Source organism: Physcomitrium patens, chromosome 25 (assembly GCF_059467195.1).
Source record: "Physcomitrium patens ecotype Gransden chromosome 25, ASM5946719v1, whole genome shotgun sequence".
NCBI classification, from domain to species: Eukaryota; Viridiplantae; Streptophyta; class Bryopsida; order Funariales; family Funariaceae; genus Physcomitrium; species Physcomitrium patens.
The window spans coordinates 3353850-3371793 of record NC_143434.1 but is presented as its reverse complement, the minus strand read 5'-3'; the positions used below and the strand labels follow the sequence as shown (position 1 = coordinate 3371793).

The window sequence follows — 17944 nt, the reverse complement described above, 5'->3', positions numbered from 1 at the left end:
AAGAAATATGACAAAATAGAAATAGAAAAGTATATATATATATATATATATATATTAAAAAAGAAACTAGAATGGCTACTGTCAAAAGACAAAGAAACTAGAGACTCTTCAAACTAGACTAGAAGCAAGAAAGAAATTGATAAGAGTGAAGAAGACTTTATTCTTACCTCTATATTTATTATCTATCTAAGATCTATGTGGCGACAATCTATAGGACCTCCAAAAACGTATTGACTTTACATAACATGTATCTTAACTTACAAGATAAGTTTTTTATATTAATGCCACATAGTTAGCTTATTCTACAAGCTACCAACATATGTCACACATGATTAACTAATCGATCAAGTTTCTAACTTATCAATCAACTTCAAATACATATAAAGTCAAAATAGTGTCTAAAAAGCTTTTAAAAAAATTTTAGAAGATATTATGAAATTAATCTATTTTTACTTACTTCTACCTATTCATATTATCTAGATAATAATTATAGTGGATATATTCTCGTAACAAACAATAGAATTAAGTTGAAGGTAAGGTCGGGATAAAAAAATCCTATGAAAGGTTGGATTGATACTTGAGGATTAACCATTTGTGAGACAGGGGTGATATCAAATCTCTAGCCATTAAAATAGTTGCCTCAGATAAAATATGGAGACATTTGAAGATTGGTAATTAAGATTGATGAGCTAACTTTAAGCTTATTCTAAAAATATAAGGCTTATTTTCATAAGATTTGGAAGACTTTGAAATTATTATTCAAAGTTAAGAATTGTATTGGTAACTTTGGATTTATGCAATACAATTAGAGCTAGCACCCTTAGCTAGTTTATACAATTAATGTCACATCCACAATTTAAAATATAAAAAATCTTGATAAATTGGATGTCTTAAGTATATATAAAATTTTGTATTGAATTAATAATGCAGTTGAAAGATATCTAGTTTTTGATACAAGAAGATATCGGAAGTTGGTAGTTTGAAGTCAAATATGGTTTCTATGATGTCTAAAGATCTATTCTTTGAATGAAGGTGAAATTTGGCATGGTATTAGAAGACTTGAAGGTCAAGATACATACCAATTTTGAGCTAAAGTTAATACTTGGTGAAAGAAAAATTGCTATTGGAACATCTACATCAACTTTTGAATTGGTAGCCAAGTAGTATTAATACAATTTTTTGGACATTTTTCACAATCTATAGTTGGATTGGGCTGAATTTTTCTAAGCATGTAAAAGACTTATAATGGAATTTGTGTGCAAAAAATTTTATTAATAGAACAAACAAAATAGGAGTTACATCATACTAAAACTCATTGACTAGAATTAGGACTTGTAAAGAAAAATCATGATTGCCTAATTATGAAAGTAATAAGGCAATCAGAGTTTATATATAGTTGCAATCACTAAGAGGAGTGTTTTTGAACACTTTGTATTGGCTTTAAGTACTTTTGAGTTGAAATTCAAATTGTAGTCTTCTTATATGAATGAAACCTATTAAGATTTTTTGGATACTTGTAAAATACAGCTTTACCTTCCATAGCCAACTGCCTACTGCATTTTGAAACAAGACAACATGTAATATGACAATGTAAAAAAATCACTTAGATTTGTTTAACAAGATAGTAAAAATTCGATATGTTAATTAAATCATGTCTTATATGGCTTAAAACAAAGTCCTTCCATGTAATACAAAAAATAAATACTTATTTGAAATTACTTTGTATGATCAAAAGTACCAATAATTATAACCTATATTATTTTAAACAAGATGGAAATAAAATAATACTTATAACATATATTCAAAACTTATTCTTAATAAGAAAAAATAATAACATCATCTTATGGTTAAAATAAAAATTACATAAGCAATTTGATATAATAAACTTAAGAAAAATAACCAAATATTTAGAAATCAAATTCAAAATCTAATCCATGGTATATTTTTGTTACAACACTTGTATGCACTAAACATGGTACAAGAATTTCAAATGATTAATTTTAAAAGTAATTATATATGTAAACCATCTACTTTAGTTTTATTTACAAATATAAAAACTCCATAAGTTGATACACATAAGTATTGTCATATTATATAAGAACTCATCTTTTTAATAACTCCATTTAACTTGGACTTTGTAGTTAGCACAATCTCAAGGTTTATGTCTAAATCTCAAAAAACTTATTTAGATGTAGTTAATAATATGTAAAAATATATAAAAATAATGGAAAATTTTGCCTTGTATTACAGATTACAAAGAGATTATAAAATTTGTAGTTATACAAATGCTAACTAAGCTACCTATCTCAAAATAAGAAGATTCATTGGAGGATATTACTTTATGATGTCCAAGGTGACAATTACTTAGTAAAGTAAGAGGTAACAAATAATAAAAAAAATCTTTGAAAAAATCAAAATAGATGAGTCTAGCTATAGATGCATTAAAAGTAGTTTGACTCAAAAGACTACTTATCAAAAAAATAGGCTTTAGACCTTATTTCTTTCTTTAATTCTTACAAAAAGTAGCAAGCATATTTGGTTAAATATGCAAAATCATTATTTCCTACTTCTATATTGTACTAATTAATTTACAATTAAACTTGCATAAAAATCCTAACTTTAATGCAAGAATATAATACATAGAAAAGTATCACCATTTGATAGGAGAAATAGTTGCATCTAGTCAAATAAACTTATATTATATTTCTACAAATTCAAATCTACAAATATCTTTATAAAGATTATTTTTCAAACAAAACTTAAACAATATAGAACTAAACTAGGACTTACTAACTTTTCTACTATTTTATCATAAAAAATATTACTTGGATTTCTATAGGTAATTTACAACCACTTGATATGTCTTATAGCTCTTGAATTATGCTCGTGAAAAATGTCTCACTATTTTTTCACAATCTTCTTATGTATAATACAAACAAGGCTTTATTCTCTCTTTACTACATAGTACCTTAAAAAACTCTGTATTTTTGCATCAACACTTGCTCTAATCTTCACAAATAAGCTCCATCCAAATATACAATTAGTTACCCTATGGCTCTCATACTTTCTTCATTGTCTTGATTGTACTCCTTCACCTACCAATTGCAAGACAAGTCAATTCCTTGAGAAACAAGATCCTCAAGCATCAAAATTCAAAACCACTTTTTTTTTTTACTAGATCTTATGGCCCAACATGAAAATTACTAAAGATCTATCTCCTTATCAAATTCATTTTGATAAAGCGGCACCAATTAATATTGTACTATTTCCAATTCTAAACAAGCCAATAAAATCCTACACAAACGCATTAATATCAACACTATCAACTAAAAAAACAAGTAGTAACATCAACCTATATCATTAATGCAATCAAAGACAAAGTAAGACACAGTACTCAACAATCAAAGATTGAAAGACAAAATGAAGACTAACTACTCATCAAAGAATCCTTGTCATTTATTGTCATTTGCTGCATTCCTCATTCTTCAAAAAATTGTTGTAACCCTCAAAGTTTAGGATTATGTTATTTAGAGCTTGTGGTTTAGGATTATATCATTTATAACTTGTGGGAGGGTGTTGACATTCTCATTCACATGAACACAAGTCATCCCATATTCATCCACTGTAGATAACAGCCGCACCTTTTTTGGTTAACCAGATTGTGTATTATACTTAATATATCCTGATATATATAATCACACACTGCTTCAATTATCTATTATTCATTTTACTACATGTTTAGCAATCATCTGATGCATTGCAACATTTGGAACGATCGAAATCATATAGACTAGAACATACATTCGTGAAATCAAACGATGAACAAATCACATGTCAGGTTCAAAACACGCCACTGAATGCAAATTTCTCTTCGATAATACTACAGTTGTTCACTTCTTAATGGCACTTCCATTTGTTATTCACTTCTAAGAATATTGTTCGACTCCTGGTGAGACACACAACACCAAGGCACTGATCAAAAGACCCTAGCCACCAAGTTTACCGCTAAAACCAGAAGTTGTCAAGACGTTCGATTCTACTGAGATGGAGCACAGTGGGCAAGGCAGATTCGAGATGTCGCCGAACATGATCAGCGGGGAAGCTTCCGGAGCTTCATCGCAAAGAGGGAGCTGCGGTTTCAGAAACATGGTTTTGGAAACCAAGGCACAGTTGGGATGTACTCCACCCGCTTGACGGCTAGATCATGCCCAAAGCGACCGCTAGTGCAAATATCAGAAGCTAGTCCATGAACATCGCTCAGTGATGGAATGGTTTTTCATGCACGCACGCAAGCAAGCCTATTACTTCCAATCTGGTAGCTCCGTTGTTTACTGATCCATTTCTGTGGACCACCATATCAGGGACCCTACCATGACAATTGAGGTGTTAGATCTCGCTGGCTTTGGTTAACAACAAGTCTAGACATCAGCAACATCAACAATTCTGTACTCCATTCTCTGTTTACATCTTTGACGATTTGTTCGACTGCAGTGGATCCACGATGCTGCTCAGGCGGCGGCGACGAAGATGACGACCCCGTTGACTTTGACACTGATTTCGTTGGTATATGGATAAAAATCGTCTACTATTGATGAAAATTTGTCGGTATGTTGCCCAGAATAGCATGTAATCATCGTGAGATCTTTTTTTATTGTTTATGGGCTCAACAGACACAAATAAATGTATCTTATTTTTGTGTGTTAATGTGTGTGTGTGTATGTGTGTTTAGAATGATTTTACCGCTGCTTAGATTCCAAACAACAATATATATATTTGTGTTGTGTTGAAATAATGAAGGGGAATAAATGACTTGTTGGTACGCCTAATGATTCAGAGGGTTGAAAATAAGTACAGCAAGGAAGCGTATCTCCGTTTTCTGGGGAATGAATCAAAACTTATTCCAAATAATGCTGGACACAGGAACTAGGAAACACATTAAAAGCAAAGGAGTGAAATAATGAGATATTCATTCATACATGGCCCCACGACAACGTGAAAAGACAAGCCAGTGACCCACAACTGGTAAATTCTCATGGTCTGAGAGGAATGGATGTGGAGAGAGAACCAAACCCACGAAATGGAATGTCCTTTAACATGGCTTTACGACCGACTCTTGACTATGACATAATTCTGCTTTTACTATTCCAAACACGAGAAGGAAAATCAGAAAGAGAAGAATAATAATAATAATAATAAAGTGTGTGTGTGGACAAGAAAGATCATGTGTCTGGCGCCGGAATCTCGGAAGGCTGACGTGGAGGGTGACCGAAACAGACGTGGAAAGCTGGCGTGGACGCTGACCTGGACCGTGGGGGGTTAATGATTCCCAAACAGCAGTTGGGGTAGCGGCCAAAACCGACGGGGTCAGCAGTCAAGCAATCGCACAAGACTCGATTCACGACGCTTCCCCGAACTGATCTCGGCTAACCCGGCACCCAATTGGCTTGATTGCGAGGAGAAGGAGGAGCTCAATTCTAGCGCCTCGCATAGCATCGCGACCACAACGACGACGACGACGACGCTGGAGCTCGATCACATCGCGACAGGCAAACTCCTCGCAGTGGGGAACTACGCAGAGCGAGTGATGGGCGACGATCAGTCGCGACGGGGGTAAAAGCAGCGAGAGCGAAGAGCACATGGGTCACTGAGGTTGCGTCAGTAATTCCTTGACGGAGTTTGCCAGTGCCTGCTGCGTAAAAGCTGAACGGGCCACTCTTTGCTGCCCAACGCGAATGATGCTCTGCTGCGCTTTTCCAATCACGAGCTGGACATGCGTTGAAAGCGAGGGGATGAATATGGTGGTGGTGGTGGTGGTGGTGATGGTGGGGACGCAGGTTTTTTTTTTGCACTTAGTTGCTGTATCGAGATGTCCACTAGTTGGTGAAAGTCGTAGTGGTGGTGGATTTCGTGGTTTGCATCATGTGTGGGGTGCGGAGAATGTTTCATTCGGGTACATTACCTTGCGACGTATGTTCTATGCCTGATCATGTAGTGGGGAGGAGAGGTACACAGATTCTGGATGAGCGTTTTGGATGAGCTCGCTTTTGCGTCGCAACACATTTACTGGTTATGGGAGAGTGGAGCACTTCGTGGGTTTACAACTTTGGGCGCTGCGAGGAGCTATAAGACCCAAGCACTATCCCGGGGTGGAAACTTCGAGGCGACGGTTGCGTCTTCCCCAGATTTCGGGTGTAAATTTAGCCAACCAGGTATCTCGGCTCGTCTCGTTTCCAATCCGAGGCCTCGCCAACTGTTCCCCCCCAACGTTTTCGGTGCTGGGATTGCCAAACCCGGAAATGGACTCCATGCCCTGTTCGAATATGGAATCCCGACTCCCATGGATTCCTTCTTGTGATCCAACATATTCAGCAGTGCTCAGTTAACGCATAAATGCTCGGAAAACTGAGTTTGAGTTATTGTCTGAAACCGCCGAGGCAATGGATGCCATGTACTGAGGCTAGAATTAGATCGTGAAGGTCACAGTACAGGCGATGATCGATGATGAGAGGGAATGGAGATGTTTAGGAGTTTGATGGAGTTTGGGAGATCGAGTGGCTGCGTGCTCTTGTCGCTGGAGTTCAATAGCAGCTTTTCGTTACTGATAGTTGCATGATTGGTCGGAATTGGGAACAGATAGAAGAGGCTCGTTGTCAGAGTATTTATTGGAGAAGGTGCTTGTCGTCGATAGTTGCGATGGCAACGATTGCTTGAGGAATGTTTCTGTATTGGTTGGAATCGCGACGTGCTTCACTCTACAAGGGACGATTGCAGTGTGCTCTGTGCTGTTGGAGACTCTAAGCGCGCTACTGGTCTTCGGGGAGACAGGCAGGCAGGCAGGCAAGCAGGCGGAGAGGTGATTTGGGTGACTACTGCTCGCTCGAATGTATATTTGCTCGAAAGAGAGGACAGGGTCTGAGTATTGGAGCGTGCGATTGCACTTGAAACATAGTGCGGAACATCGCGGTATTACCAAATACAGAACGTCTTTCTGCAGCAGCTTGTGCGAGAAAAAAGCAACGAGAAGTTTGCGTCTTGAGATGTCTATGTTTGGGTTCCTATCCCTTATAGCTGTGGTCTAGCAAGAAACGCGCAGTAGATGAGGGCACGATTGCGGAAGGAACAGTTCGAATTGCATGTCTCGAAGAGTGAATTTATTTGTTACCAAAGGAAAATTTGACAACGATGAGGGAGGCCATGGCTAATTCTGTAGACTCGTCGCGAACTTGTAAGAGAGTTACGGTGGTGCTTTGCGCCATGGTTCATGTGGTGGTGACAGTGTATGTGCTCAGTCTCTTGGTCGAGTCTTCGTCGCAAGGATCCACGCCCCTGCCGGATTGCTTGAAAAGCTTGAATCCTTATAGAATACAGAAAGCGAAACCTACAACAAAGGATGAGGAATATAGAAAAGCCCTTATCGAATTGCGCCGTCAAGCAGCTCCTCTGGTACTGATATTGCGAATAAAAGACATCGAAGCGGAGCTAGCAATGGCCGATCAGGAGAAGGTTGGACTAACTCTTGATCCTTGTGCAAGCTCCTTTTGAATTTTCCACTCATTAAGGTATTTCATTGCAAAGTAGTTCAAGAGTTTCGAAGAGGACTGGCTTCCACTTTGAAGCCCCAATAGTTTCTCGTCAATTTTCACTCATCATGTGAGTAAGGAGTGTCTCATTTTGTTCTTAGTCCGCATGATTCTGTAGGATTATGATCAGGAAAAGTTCGATGATTGTGTGAACGTGGAACGACTTGCATTTAATGGTAACGCAATTAGTGAAGGAATTTTGACAAAATTTCATCTGCAGAATGAGATTCAAGCCGCGAAGAACATCGAGAAGGATGAGAAGGATGAGCTGGAAGATCAGAAAGAGTTGGAAACAGGGCAACGCCCACCAGCAGTAGTAGATGACCCAATTGGTAGAATTCAGCGGACTCTCACTCCGGAAAAGTGCCAACCAGAGCTGAAAACTGACTTCGGTGGAGTTGCTGTGCGGTGGGGTTTAACCCATCATGTGAACTCTGCTGCGGACTGTTGCAAGGCATGCTCACAGCAGGCTGCGTACGCGAAGTCAAGCCAGCGAAAGTGCAATGTCTGGGTGTTCTGCCCGGAGAAGAAAGGGTGTTCGTCTCCAGATGGTTACGAGCACAAATTTGGCGAGTGCTGGCTGAAACACGCAGATAAACCGCGCGGTATTGTGAATGACTACTCTCTCATAATGAGGAACAAAACAGCACCGCCAATGCCGGTTTTATGGATGTCTGGTGTGATTCCTTTTAATGGGGAATAACCGCAGCTGGTTTCAATGGATTTCCCTTCGGGTTTCAGCCCTTTACGGATGATTTCAGACAGACGAGAGTGTACTATAATCAATACTAGAGCTAGTCGGCACAAGCGGCACATCAGTATTTGCATTGAAATCTTCTTACAAGCCTGGATATCAGAATGTCACTTATTGATACTCTCTGGAGGAAAAGTTTCTCTCGTGTAATTGATCATCCATTTTCATGCAGTTGTTTCAATTGTGCTGTCTCCGTAATTTGTTGGGGCTAGAAGAGGTTTTTAAGGGTAACCGAGGACTGTATCAGAATTAGTGAAAATAGGGCTTCATCACCACTGTGTGCATATGATTAGCGCTTTGATTTCATGTCAGGACGTTAAGACGCTTAATCGGTAGTTAAATATTTTCCAGCAACCAAGATTCGTCTAGTTTTACGTAGAACATGCATATTAACGCGCATCTCTTCCTTATCCACACTAAGTTCACATGGTTCAGTGTCATCATACATGATATACAACCCAAAACCAACATGTTTATTGGAGAGATTTGTGCAAATTCTTGGATGTTTTGACACTTCATTTTTCTTAAATACTGTTTCAGAAATGATTGTCAAATTTCTTTATTGTGCTCCATACATCCACCAATTTTGTAAGTAGTTCCCTACTAGAGTATGTCAATATTACTGTATACCTATTGATTCGTTTTCGCATTTTTGCTGTTCAAAAATATGTTTTCATCCTCAACGTTGTCCCCGAGCTATGAGCTTGCCCAGTTCCTCGGGGTCAAACTTCTGGTCTCTCTTTTCCAGCGAACCCTTATCTACATTTCAAGTAATTATAACTCCCAAGTCATATCCTGCAGAACTGGAATGGGAAAAGCTCGCATTCTGCATACATGTCCGGCTATTAAGAAATAGTAAGACCACATTCGACGTATCTGAAGTTCAACACAAGTACCGACAGAAAAATACCCTGCTTCAAAGCATCAAGTGATGTGTCTCTATCACTAGAAGATTCCACAGATGAAGGGCATGATTGGGATAAGGGGTCGTCACAACTGTAATTGCAATTTCTGACTTATAATGTTAAGATGCATAACAAAAACTAGATCCTGTCAACAGAGTGCTGTACAAGAGCTACAAAAAGAAATTAAGGTATGTGTGTATCTGGTGAGGGATTAACTTAAAATGATGACAACCTACAATGAATGTATAAAATGGACCACCTACGAGGGGGATACGATTGTGAGGATTCTGCACGACTCAAACTTACAAGATCGCATTCTATGATTATTGCAAACTATACGTAAGGCTCCAAAGTTCCATACAAGTACAAAAGAATTGCTTACGGAGAAGAAAAGCGTTCATATCCTTCTCAGGGAATTTGGATTTTGTGAAGAAGGCTGTACGGTTCCTCTTAAGCTTGAACAAATCTTCAACATGTATGCTGGTCGGTTTAATCTTCAACTACAGGAAAAAATATCGTCAACTACGAAGGAATATTAGGAAAACGACAATGTCTAATTGTCCAGCCTCTCATATTTCCAACCGCAGCCAGATTTGCTGCCGTCCAGACACAACATTGCTGAGTGATACCTGCAGTCAGGAACGATACGTAAGCAGGAACAAAAGGAAATTCAGTCCACTAGAGCAGGTGAAGACGAGAAACAAAGATTTTTTACAAAAGAAACTGATCAACTTGCAACGCTAAATATTTCTTTTGGACAGTATTGACGATAACAACCAAGATATTAATTTTGAACCCTCATCTGGTCAGAATTGCATTTAATATTGACTTAGATGTGCACTGAAAGACCCAACGCATACATGAAGTATTAAAGTCCACAAATCATGGCAGCTTGATGGTGCCATTTACAGAAATGTTGAGAAGGCTTACTTCTTAAGAGCAGGACGATGGGCTATTGAAAGCAAGGTAATACCACTCCCACGCAAATTCTTGTACAGGTTTTCTTCCCCATCTGCACTCACTGCTGATGTGCATTCATCCAGCACAGCATACCTGTCCCACGAGAAACTACGCATTACAAAACCAACGAACGAGATGCAAAGGGCAGTACCTATGAATGATACAGGACCAAGACGTAAGTAACCAAAAGCATAAGCAATCCAGTAGTTTCGAATTGACACTGAGCTTTGTAAATACCTGGGGTTGTGGTATAGAACTCGAGCAACTGCCAGTCGCTGCTTTTCGCCACCAGACAAAGTCTCCTCCCAATTCTGAGGTGCAGATTAAAATCCAACATTCAGAGGAAATGACATGCAGAAAGAACAAAACATTAAGAATTTACTCTTCTCCATGCCTGAATCAAGTTTTTTCACTCCTTCAAATTACTATGCTCCATGTCATGAACTTGAGAATGACCAAAAACACGGCCTGAAATGCTTGCATTGAAAGGAAGAGGAATTAGGAACCTGCAACTGGTCAAGCCCATCTCCACGATGAACCAGATATCCGATCTCTGTTGCATCCAATGCATCCAACACTCGATTATCATCTGGATGATTTGTGTGCTTGAGAGATTGCAATGATGCAGAGCTGGACCATTTCTTTCCTTTGGTAGCCCTTGAAACAGACAAAGGGGGTGTTGGATACCGCACTTGATCTCTCAATGTTCCTCGCACAAGGTAAGGTCTCTGCAACGATCACGGTCAGTTAGCTCAAACCTTTGGCGCACACATCCCTACCAGAAATAACAAGTTCCCCTGTAATTGAAAATAGTAACGCCCTACTTTTCAAGGCCAAAGAGACCTCTACCATGGTAAATAATCAGAATATAATAACCTGAGAAAGGTAAAAAATTTCTCCTCGAGGTGGTCGACTGATGACACCACTCTGCAGAGGCCAAAGTTCCGCAAGAACACGGAATAACGAAGACTTACCACTGTACAACAGCAAACATATGACAGTCAGCCATGGAAACTTGAACACGTACTGTGACAGAAAGCGAAATGCTACAATAATAATAAGTGTTATTACAATGATGTTTATTATTATTATTCGAAAGCCAGATTTAATAAGTCAATACCTGCCGTTTGGTCCCATAATAATAGTTGATTGGCCTGTCGGCACCGAAAAGCTCAAGTCACGAACCAACATCGCTCCATCTGGGGAATAAAGAGAAACGTTCTTGAACCTGTCACCAAAAATCAGTTAATTTCAGTCATAGAATAGGTGATTTTTATTTTTATTTTTATTTTTATTATCTTTTTGCTCAAATTATTCTTAAGATTATTATATTTACCAACTTCATGTCTAGCTAAAACAAATGGCAAGAGGAGTATGAACTTACTCAATAGAGGGACCATACTTAAGCTGTGGCGTAATGTATGTTGCAATCTTATCTGGATCATTGGTCTCCACCATCTTCTGCAGAGCATGGGCACGATTTTCACGACCCTCTTTTGTACTCAACTGCTTTACCTGTTAAAACATTCAGATCAATATAGTTAATTTCCGTAAAAAACGGGGGAGCTAGCAAAAAGAAAAAGAAAAAAGTTACGTCGTCAACAAAAGAAGCTTTCCTGGTGCTACTCCATAGTGTAGACCATAACCTTGTAAGAGAAGTACCACAATGTGATGGAAAAAGCTTACTGATTCAAGAAGCTCAGACACCCTGGAGGTATGGCCAGCAAGCGCTGTTACTCTTTTGTAAACTAAAACGAGCTGCCCAATTGCAGACGAGGTGTTCTACACAATGCAAACCCAACATCGAATCATTTCAATACTTGATATAATGCACAGGAATTTGTAGACCCCAATAAACTGGTAGAAACGACAGAAAACAAAACCTTCTTTACAAACATAGTCTTTATCCCAAGATGAAGTGAAAACACATCTCATTCTATTTGTTTCCTGTCCAAGTGAAGTTTACCATCATAAGGCGCATAGAACGGATATAATCACCAGTCAGCTGCTTAGAGTCTCTTGTCTGCAAAGAAGAACCGAATGTTAGTCAAAAGTACAAATACTTCAATTACAATAATCAAAAGCTACACATTCAGATACATCTAAAAATAAGATTCATACTTCTGTATCAGCCTCCCAAGCCTCTGCAAATTGTACTAGATTTCTTTTGATACTTAAGAATTTTTCTGTTACTTACAAAATAACCGCTGTCAGACTCACCTCCTTGCTGTAGTACAGAGGTGCAGCATACACAAGTAGTCCAATAACAGAGGCAGTGTACTTGATAGTAAATCCATCTGCCACCTGCATCGTGTTGAGAAAAATAATGCATAAGATCTTCTCGATAATCCACTTAAGAAACCCCGGCATATACACAACTGTACAAATAAAACAGCACGCACTCGAACGCAACCCTACTGAAACAGTATTTCAAATTCAATATGAATCAACGTGTGGAAGTCAACTCACGGAAAGATCCCGAAATACTAGATCTAGAGAGTGGATTTCAAAAGAGTTCAAAATGTTCCATCTCTTATGTATCCCTAGAATGACAGAAGATAACGAACTGGCAAGAACCTGTTGAATGAATTTTTGGAATGATGAAAGTCGGGAGTGGCGCATGTATCGGTTCAAATGGTCATTTAGTATCATCCGCTCTGTATCTCCACCTGGTGGGTCATTAAATGCTATCTCCTCCGCATGGGAAACAATCCTAATCAATACAAGCACAAATACAAGAATACAAGTGCAGTCAAAACTCGACTCAAGGTCACTCATGAAAAGAGCGTACAATCGTCCTTAACATTTTCAAGGTGTCATACTGCAACGATGGTGTTGATATTTTCAGCACCGGTATACTTAACAGAATTAATACTTAAATCCAACTTACAGATAGATAAAGACAAAGTCGAAGTTAGGATATCGACAACTAGTACTTCAACCAATGCACTAATATCCTGAAGTGCATCGTGATCAAACTAAGTCTTGGCTTAAAGTACCGCAATCAAGTTGGTAGTATTCCTAGCTCGGGTAACAACCAATGAAACGAAAAATACTTTACCTTTGATGCGCGTTTCTGAAATTTCCAGCAAGAGCAGCTTCCTGAGCTGTCATTAAAGCCAGAGGAGGGCTAATAGAGCGTAAAAATGCTGATGTAAGTAGAAAATAAGCGTACAAAGCGAACTGTCCTTTGTACCTGCATGACATGCAGCACATAAATGAAACATACATGTGCTTTACAAACAAAATACCTGCTATTTGCATGGATAAAATTCTGGATTATTCATGAAATGCGAAAAAATCCTTCAAATTCAACAGAATTATACTCTCGTTCACGGCAAAAACTACATACTTCTACTGCCATAAAATATCGTTTTTTTTTCCTCTAAAGAGGTGCGGGAGAAAAATCACATTATATTTGAATTTTGCTTCTAACACTACAACGAAAAGGAAACGAATTATAATGCTGGTGACCCAGAAATGTAGTGAGAATGTTGCATCTGAAAAAGAAATACATTCCATGTCACTTGCTCTTCGAAGATAATAACTTAAAGAGAACATGAAACTTACCCTATGGTTCTAGCAAGAGAGCGTGTGAAGAGAATAATATCCAACATAGGTTTGAAAGTATAGGAGAAAAGCTCGCTAATTGCAGAAGAGAATTTCTGTACATCTTCAGTAATACGCTGCAGGAAAAAAACACAAGCTAAACTGAGGATGTAGGGCCCACAAATCAGAAGTAGACTGTTTTAAACAATGAACACTGTTTCCCCAAAGAAACAAACAAAAAGACTTAGTAAAGTAGATTGTGAACTACGATCAATCGATTTTCACAAATAACACGAAACGACAAATCATGTTCTAGCATCGAGGGACTCTTGAAGTGAAGACGGAAAAAGCTTGTTCTGCCTCTGTTCAAAGTTACAACGTTAACTCCCAATCCTTACATATCCCACGTTTCTGTGAACTGAAAACCCTGAAACTCGTAACAATTTGAGCAGTTCAGACACATAAAATAAGCGCTACCAATTAGCGAAACGTACTTGGTCTGCATTTGAAAGGCCGCGTAGAGTGGATGCCACGTAATACACACGATTTGACAAATAACAGTCATGCAAGTGCTCAGTGAGCCGCTGCTGGAAAGCAAGGCTAATTAATGCCTGCATACAACAATATGCCTTTTTCAAAACCACATATGCATGATTCAACAACTCAAGAGAATCAAAAAAACTATAGGACCAATTGTTGGCAAAATTCACGCTTGAGTGCTCCAAACAAAAGCAAGAGCAATGTAGCCCACCATCAGGTTACAGCCCCAGTATATCAAGATCTATGCAGAGAAATTATTTCAACCAAAATCGACCTTTACCTGCATATATTTCAAACCGCTGTTGACCAGTGCTGCAGGAACAGCCGCCCAAGCAAAGGCTGCAAGATTCGTCGCAAAGAGCGGCCAATCCTGACACGTTACAGTTGCTCTTTAGAAATAACACAACTCCACCTTACAACTCGCATTACTTCACTTCGTTTAGAACCCTACCGATAAACATAATGTAGCAGAAAGTGACCGCCCCTGAGGAACTATATTAAGGTAAAAATAAATAAATAAATGAATAAAATGACCATCAGATACTTACCTGATTTATAACTGACTGGCCAGAGATACCTTCTAAACCAGAGATGTAATCTGTCGAAACACAAAACCCAGACATGTACATCAGGACTTCAGTGATAGCAGTTACTCTAGTCATGTGTCACTGACGTCAAAAACTATATCATCGTCCTGATAATGTACATTTCCTTATGAAGATCTTGTTTGCAAAAAAGAAACACTCGCCCAAATTCTGACAACAACAAACGATGAAAACAGTTTTCGACCTTAATGTCCCAAAGATGATCATTGACATGGATAAAACCCCTCTAGAACATGTACAAGGTTACCAATTTGATCATATTGAGCACTAATTAGGAGCACGAGCTCTCAAAAATCTGCTCCATAATACTTGGATAATAGAGTATATACACAATGGTGAAAAACAATTGGAAATACTTAAACCCCCTCCATATCTTATTGCCCCTCCACTCCCACCAAAAAGTTTTTTTAATGGAATTAATAATTACAATGATAAAGAAAAGGAAAGTAAAATAAAAGGAGAGACAAACCTGTTAAAAGGGTCCGGCTAACAAGAAGGCAAGACTGTATAATAACTAAGACAGCTTCCTTGGACGTAAATGAGGGCATACATATTCGCAGAATCTCTTGTAACCGCTTTGCAAATAAAGCATTTACTGCAACCTGAACAGGGCGATAATCAAAAACAAAGTTAAAGAGCACCATTGGCAATTGCCGACAATGATGCATGTACCCGTTCTTCATCAGTCAATAGTGTTTAAGGATTCTTGTATAGTAAATAAATCATAGAGGGAAAATACAGAGAAAGAAAAGCTGATTGATAAAGAAGGCATTAAAATTCAGGTGGGGGTGAGCTGATATTAAATCCAAGTGCTAAAAAGATCAGTCATGTGCCCAAGATCCTTCCCGTGAAATACCAACCTTGGCCTTTCGGGGCTGCAAAGCTTGTTGAGCAGCAGATCTGGCATGTGTTTCACATAGGGCAGCTTGCTCCTTCTGAAATCTTTTGATATTTAGATGTAAAACCCTCCCGCCCACGAAGGCACCTCCTCCTACAAATGCTAAAGTCACAACCCGTTGCTGATGCTTGCTAAGCACAGCCATTGTGCACAAGCATGCACCAAAAACCTCCGCTTCTGTAAGAAGTTAACCCTTCAAGAACTTGAAATATCTTCTCAAGTCGCACAGCAACATCCCTGTTTTGAGAACAACAATACATTCAGATTCATCCATGTGGGGTAAATGAGAACAAATTAAATTATGAATACAAGTTTCTCCTTTTCTCACTTCGTTTTTCCCCTCAACTGCAGAAGCAAACGCCTTTCAAACTGATACTCTTTTAACTCATTACTAAAATATACAGACCAGTTAGACGACTTTGCGCACTGTTTACATAACCTAAATTTGACCTATGACGCCCTAAGAAAATCAAGGCCTTCGGGGTCAACATCATGATATTTTTTCAAAAGACTACGCAAATCATACCTATTCCCTAATTCCCTCCACCTTGTGCCACACGATTCTTCCTGCACAACACTGTGTTGCGGCTAATGTAAAAAGAACCGCACTTCAATTGTGACGCTAAAACTGACTCTTCTCTTCTCTTTTACAGCAACTCAAAAAAGCGTTACCCAAACAGAACCAACTCAATGATCCTTCACAACAGAAAAAACGCAAATCCTCTTACTAGTTCAAAAAAATAAAACTGAGGTGAAGAATTGGAGCTACAGCGAACATCATTCGGCAACTACAGAAGCAAACCGGAGTTCAACAACCTGAAACATGGAGCGAAAATAACCTGAACTCGTTCACTAATCCACAGGAGTCCCGAAAACCTACGCTACTTACAACACCAAAAAAAAGCCAGCTCCACGAGAATTCTCACACAATTCAAGCGAATTCCGCTGCCCCTACCCATCGGTCACCGATAGACACAGAAACAATCACGGCTCATACACCCCCTACAAATTCCTTCAAACTCCATTCACAACCCTAGAACCCATTTCGCCAGAAAAAACTCTCGTCGAAACCCAAAACCCACGCATCACAAGCCGCGGAAAAAAACGAGTATAACTCACGAATGAATTGCCCTGAGATCAAAGCATGCGATCAAAGGCGACGCTCACGTGAAACCAAGCTCGAGCTCCCGCCGTCCTCCTCCTCCTACGTCTCCTCCTCCTGCTAAGTGACTGCGGCTTTACCTACCAGTCTTGGAACATCATCCCCAACTGCGACCGAAACACGGGATTGATGGGAAGCAATCGGAGATGCGGCGAGTCCCTCAGTGCCACCGAACGAGGGGATTTTGCGCAACGGGTGCTCCACCGAGATTTCTTCCAAGACTTGCTTACAATGTTGATCTGCCGCCGGGTTGCTGCTGCTGCTGCTGTTGTCGTGGGGCCCTCACTCGGTCACGATCTCCCCTGCTTCTTCTTTTTAATTTGCTGATGTGGCACAGAGGTAGAGATGACGTGGCATCGTAGTTAATCCCCCCCCAAGTCGAGCCCCCGAGCCGGTCATGCCGCCAGAATTTTGGCGCCCTATCGCCTCAGAAGGGCACCACATCCATCGGGACCGCACCTCGTGGCACGCCACGTCTCCCGCGTGCTTACGTGTCCCATTCCCCTCTCCCTTTTCCATCCCCGTTTCGAACCCCAGCCCGGCCCATCTCCCCCTCCACCTTCCTTCCTGCCTTCCTTCGTTCCTTCCTTCCTTCGATGAATTTGTGTTGCTTTTGTGCTTGCTTTTTGTATCCTACGATGACCTTCGACTTTAGATTCACAAAAAAACTAACACACCTAACCAAAATTCATCCAGCAAATCTTTAATTCTTTTATTGGTTCTTTTGGGTTTTATTTTTCTCTGTTTTGGGATTGAGCACTGTGAGGGTGTCGTTAGTTGTTATACTCTGCTGTAAATTTAAAACATTTCAACCTCCTTGTACAAAAAATTTAAGTATGTTCATAATAATAATGATATATGTATAACCTTAAAATTAGGATGTATCAAGCTATATATATTCTTTTAAATAAATTTTTTTAAAAATATTTTAAAAATGTGTAATCCTTTTTAATGCTATGGACCACATATATATATATATATATATATATAT

The 17944-nt window shown here is 39.1% G+C and overlaps 2 protein-coding genes across 5 annotated transcripts; one reads left to right on the top strand and one right to left on the bottom strand.

Moving 5' to 3' along the window:
• Positions 1 to 6427: 6427 nt before the first annotated feature.
• On the top strand, positions 6428 to 8501 carry LOC112278344 (uncharacterized). Its single transcript, XM_024511682.3, has 2 exons — positions 6428 to 7503; positions 7801 to 8501. The coding sequence occupies exons 1-2, from the start codon at positions 7183 to 7185 to the stop codon at positions 8281 to 8283; spliced, it is 804 nt and encodes a 267-aa protein (XP_024367450.1). The 5' UTR covers positions 6428 to 7182; the 3' UTR covers positions 8284 to 8501.
• Positions 8502 to 9321: 820 nt separating this feature from the next.
• Positions 9322 to 17188, bottom strand: LOC112278343 (uncharacterized). 4 transcript variants are annotated; one of them, XM_024511680.3, is made up of 20 exons: positions 16959 to 17184; positions 16318 to 16368; positions 15754 to 16028; positions 15363 to 15495; positions 14837 to 14886; positions 14569 to 14658; positions 14243 to 14359; positions 13770 to 13885; positions 13261 to 13395; positions 12777 to 12912; positions 12420 to 12503; positions 12166 to 12222; positions 11886 to 11981; positions 11584 to 11714; positions 11320 to 11427; positions 11076 to 11175; positions 10706 to 10927; positions 10437 to 10510; positions 10170 to 10292; positions 9322 to 9868 (listed from the first exon to the last, which is right to left on the bottom strand). In XM_024511680.3, the coding sequence occupies exons 3-20, from the start codon at positions 15934 to 15936 to the stop codon at positions 9793 to 9795; spliced, it is 2031 nt and encodes a 676-aa protein (XP_024367448.1). In that variant the 5' UTR covers positions 15937 to 16028; positions 16318 to 16368; positions 16959 to 17184; the 3' UTR covers positions 9322 to 9792. The 4 variants fall into 4 exon arrangements, with proteins under 4 accessions (XP_024367448.1, XP_024367447.1, XP_024367446.1 ...); XM_024511679.3 differs by having other exon boundaries at positions 16911 to 17181; XM_024511678.3 differs by lacking the exon at positions 16318 to 16368 and having other exon boundaries at positions 16911 to 17188.
• Positions 17189 to 17944: the final 756 nt, after the last annotated feature.

Bases quoted from the DNA above. Each gene is read 5' to 3' on its own strand.
- LOC112278344 (XM_024511682.3), top strand. From the start codon at position 7,183: ATGAGGGAGGCCATGGCTAATTCTGTAGACTCGTCGCGAACTTGTAAG. The intron at 7,504-7,800 runs GTTGGACTAACT...TTTCATCTGCAG, and splicing joins CAATGGCCGATCAGGAGAAG to AATGAGATTCAAGCCGCGAA.
- LOC112278343 (XM_024511678.3), bottom strand. From the start codon at position 15,936: ATGGCTGTGCTTAGCAAGCATCAGCAACGGGTTGTGACTTTAGCATTT. The intron at 11,982-12,165 runs GTAAACTTCACT...TGCATTGTGTAG, and splicing joins GTTCTATGCGCCTTATGATG to AACACCTCGTCTGCAATTGG. The intron at 10,293-10,436 runs GTATTTACAAAG...CTCGTGGGACAG, and splicing joins GTTCTATACCACAACCCCAG to GTATGCTGTGCTGGATGAAT.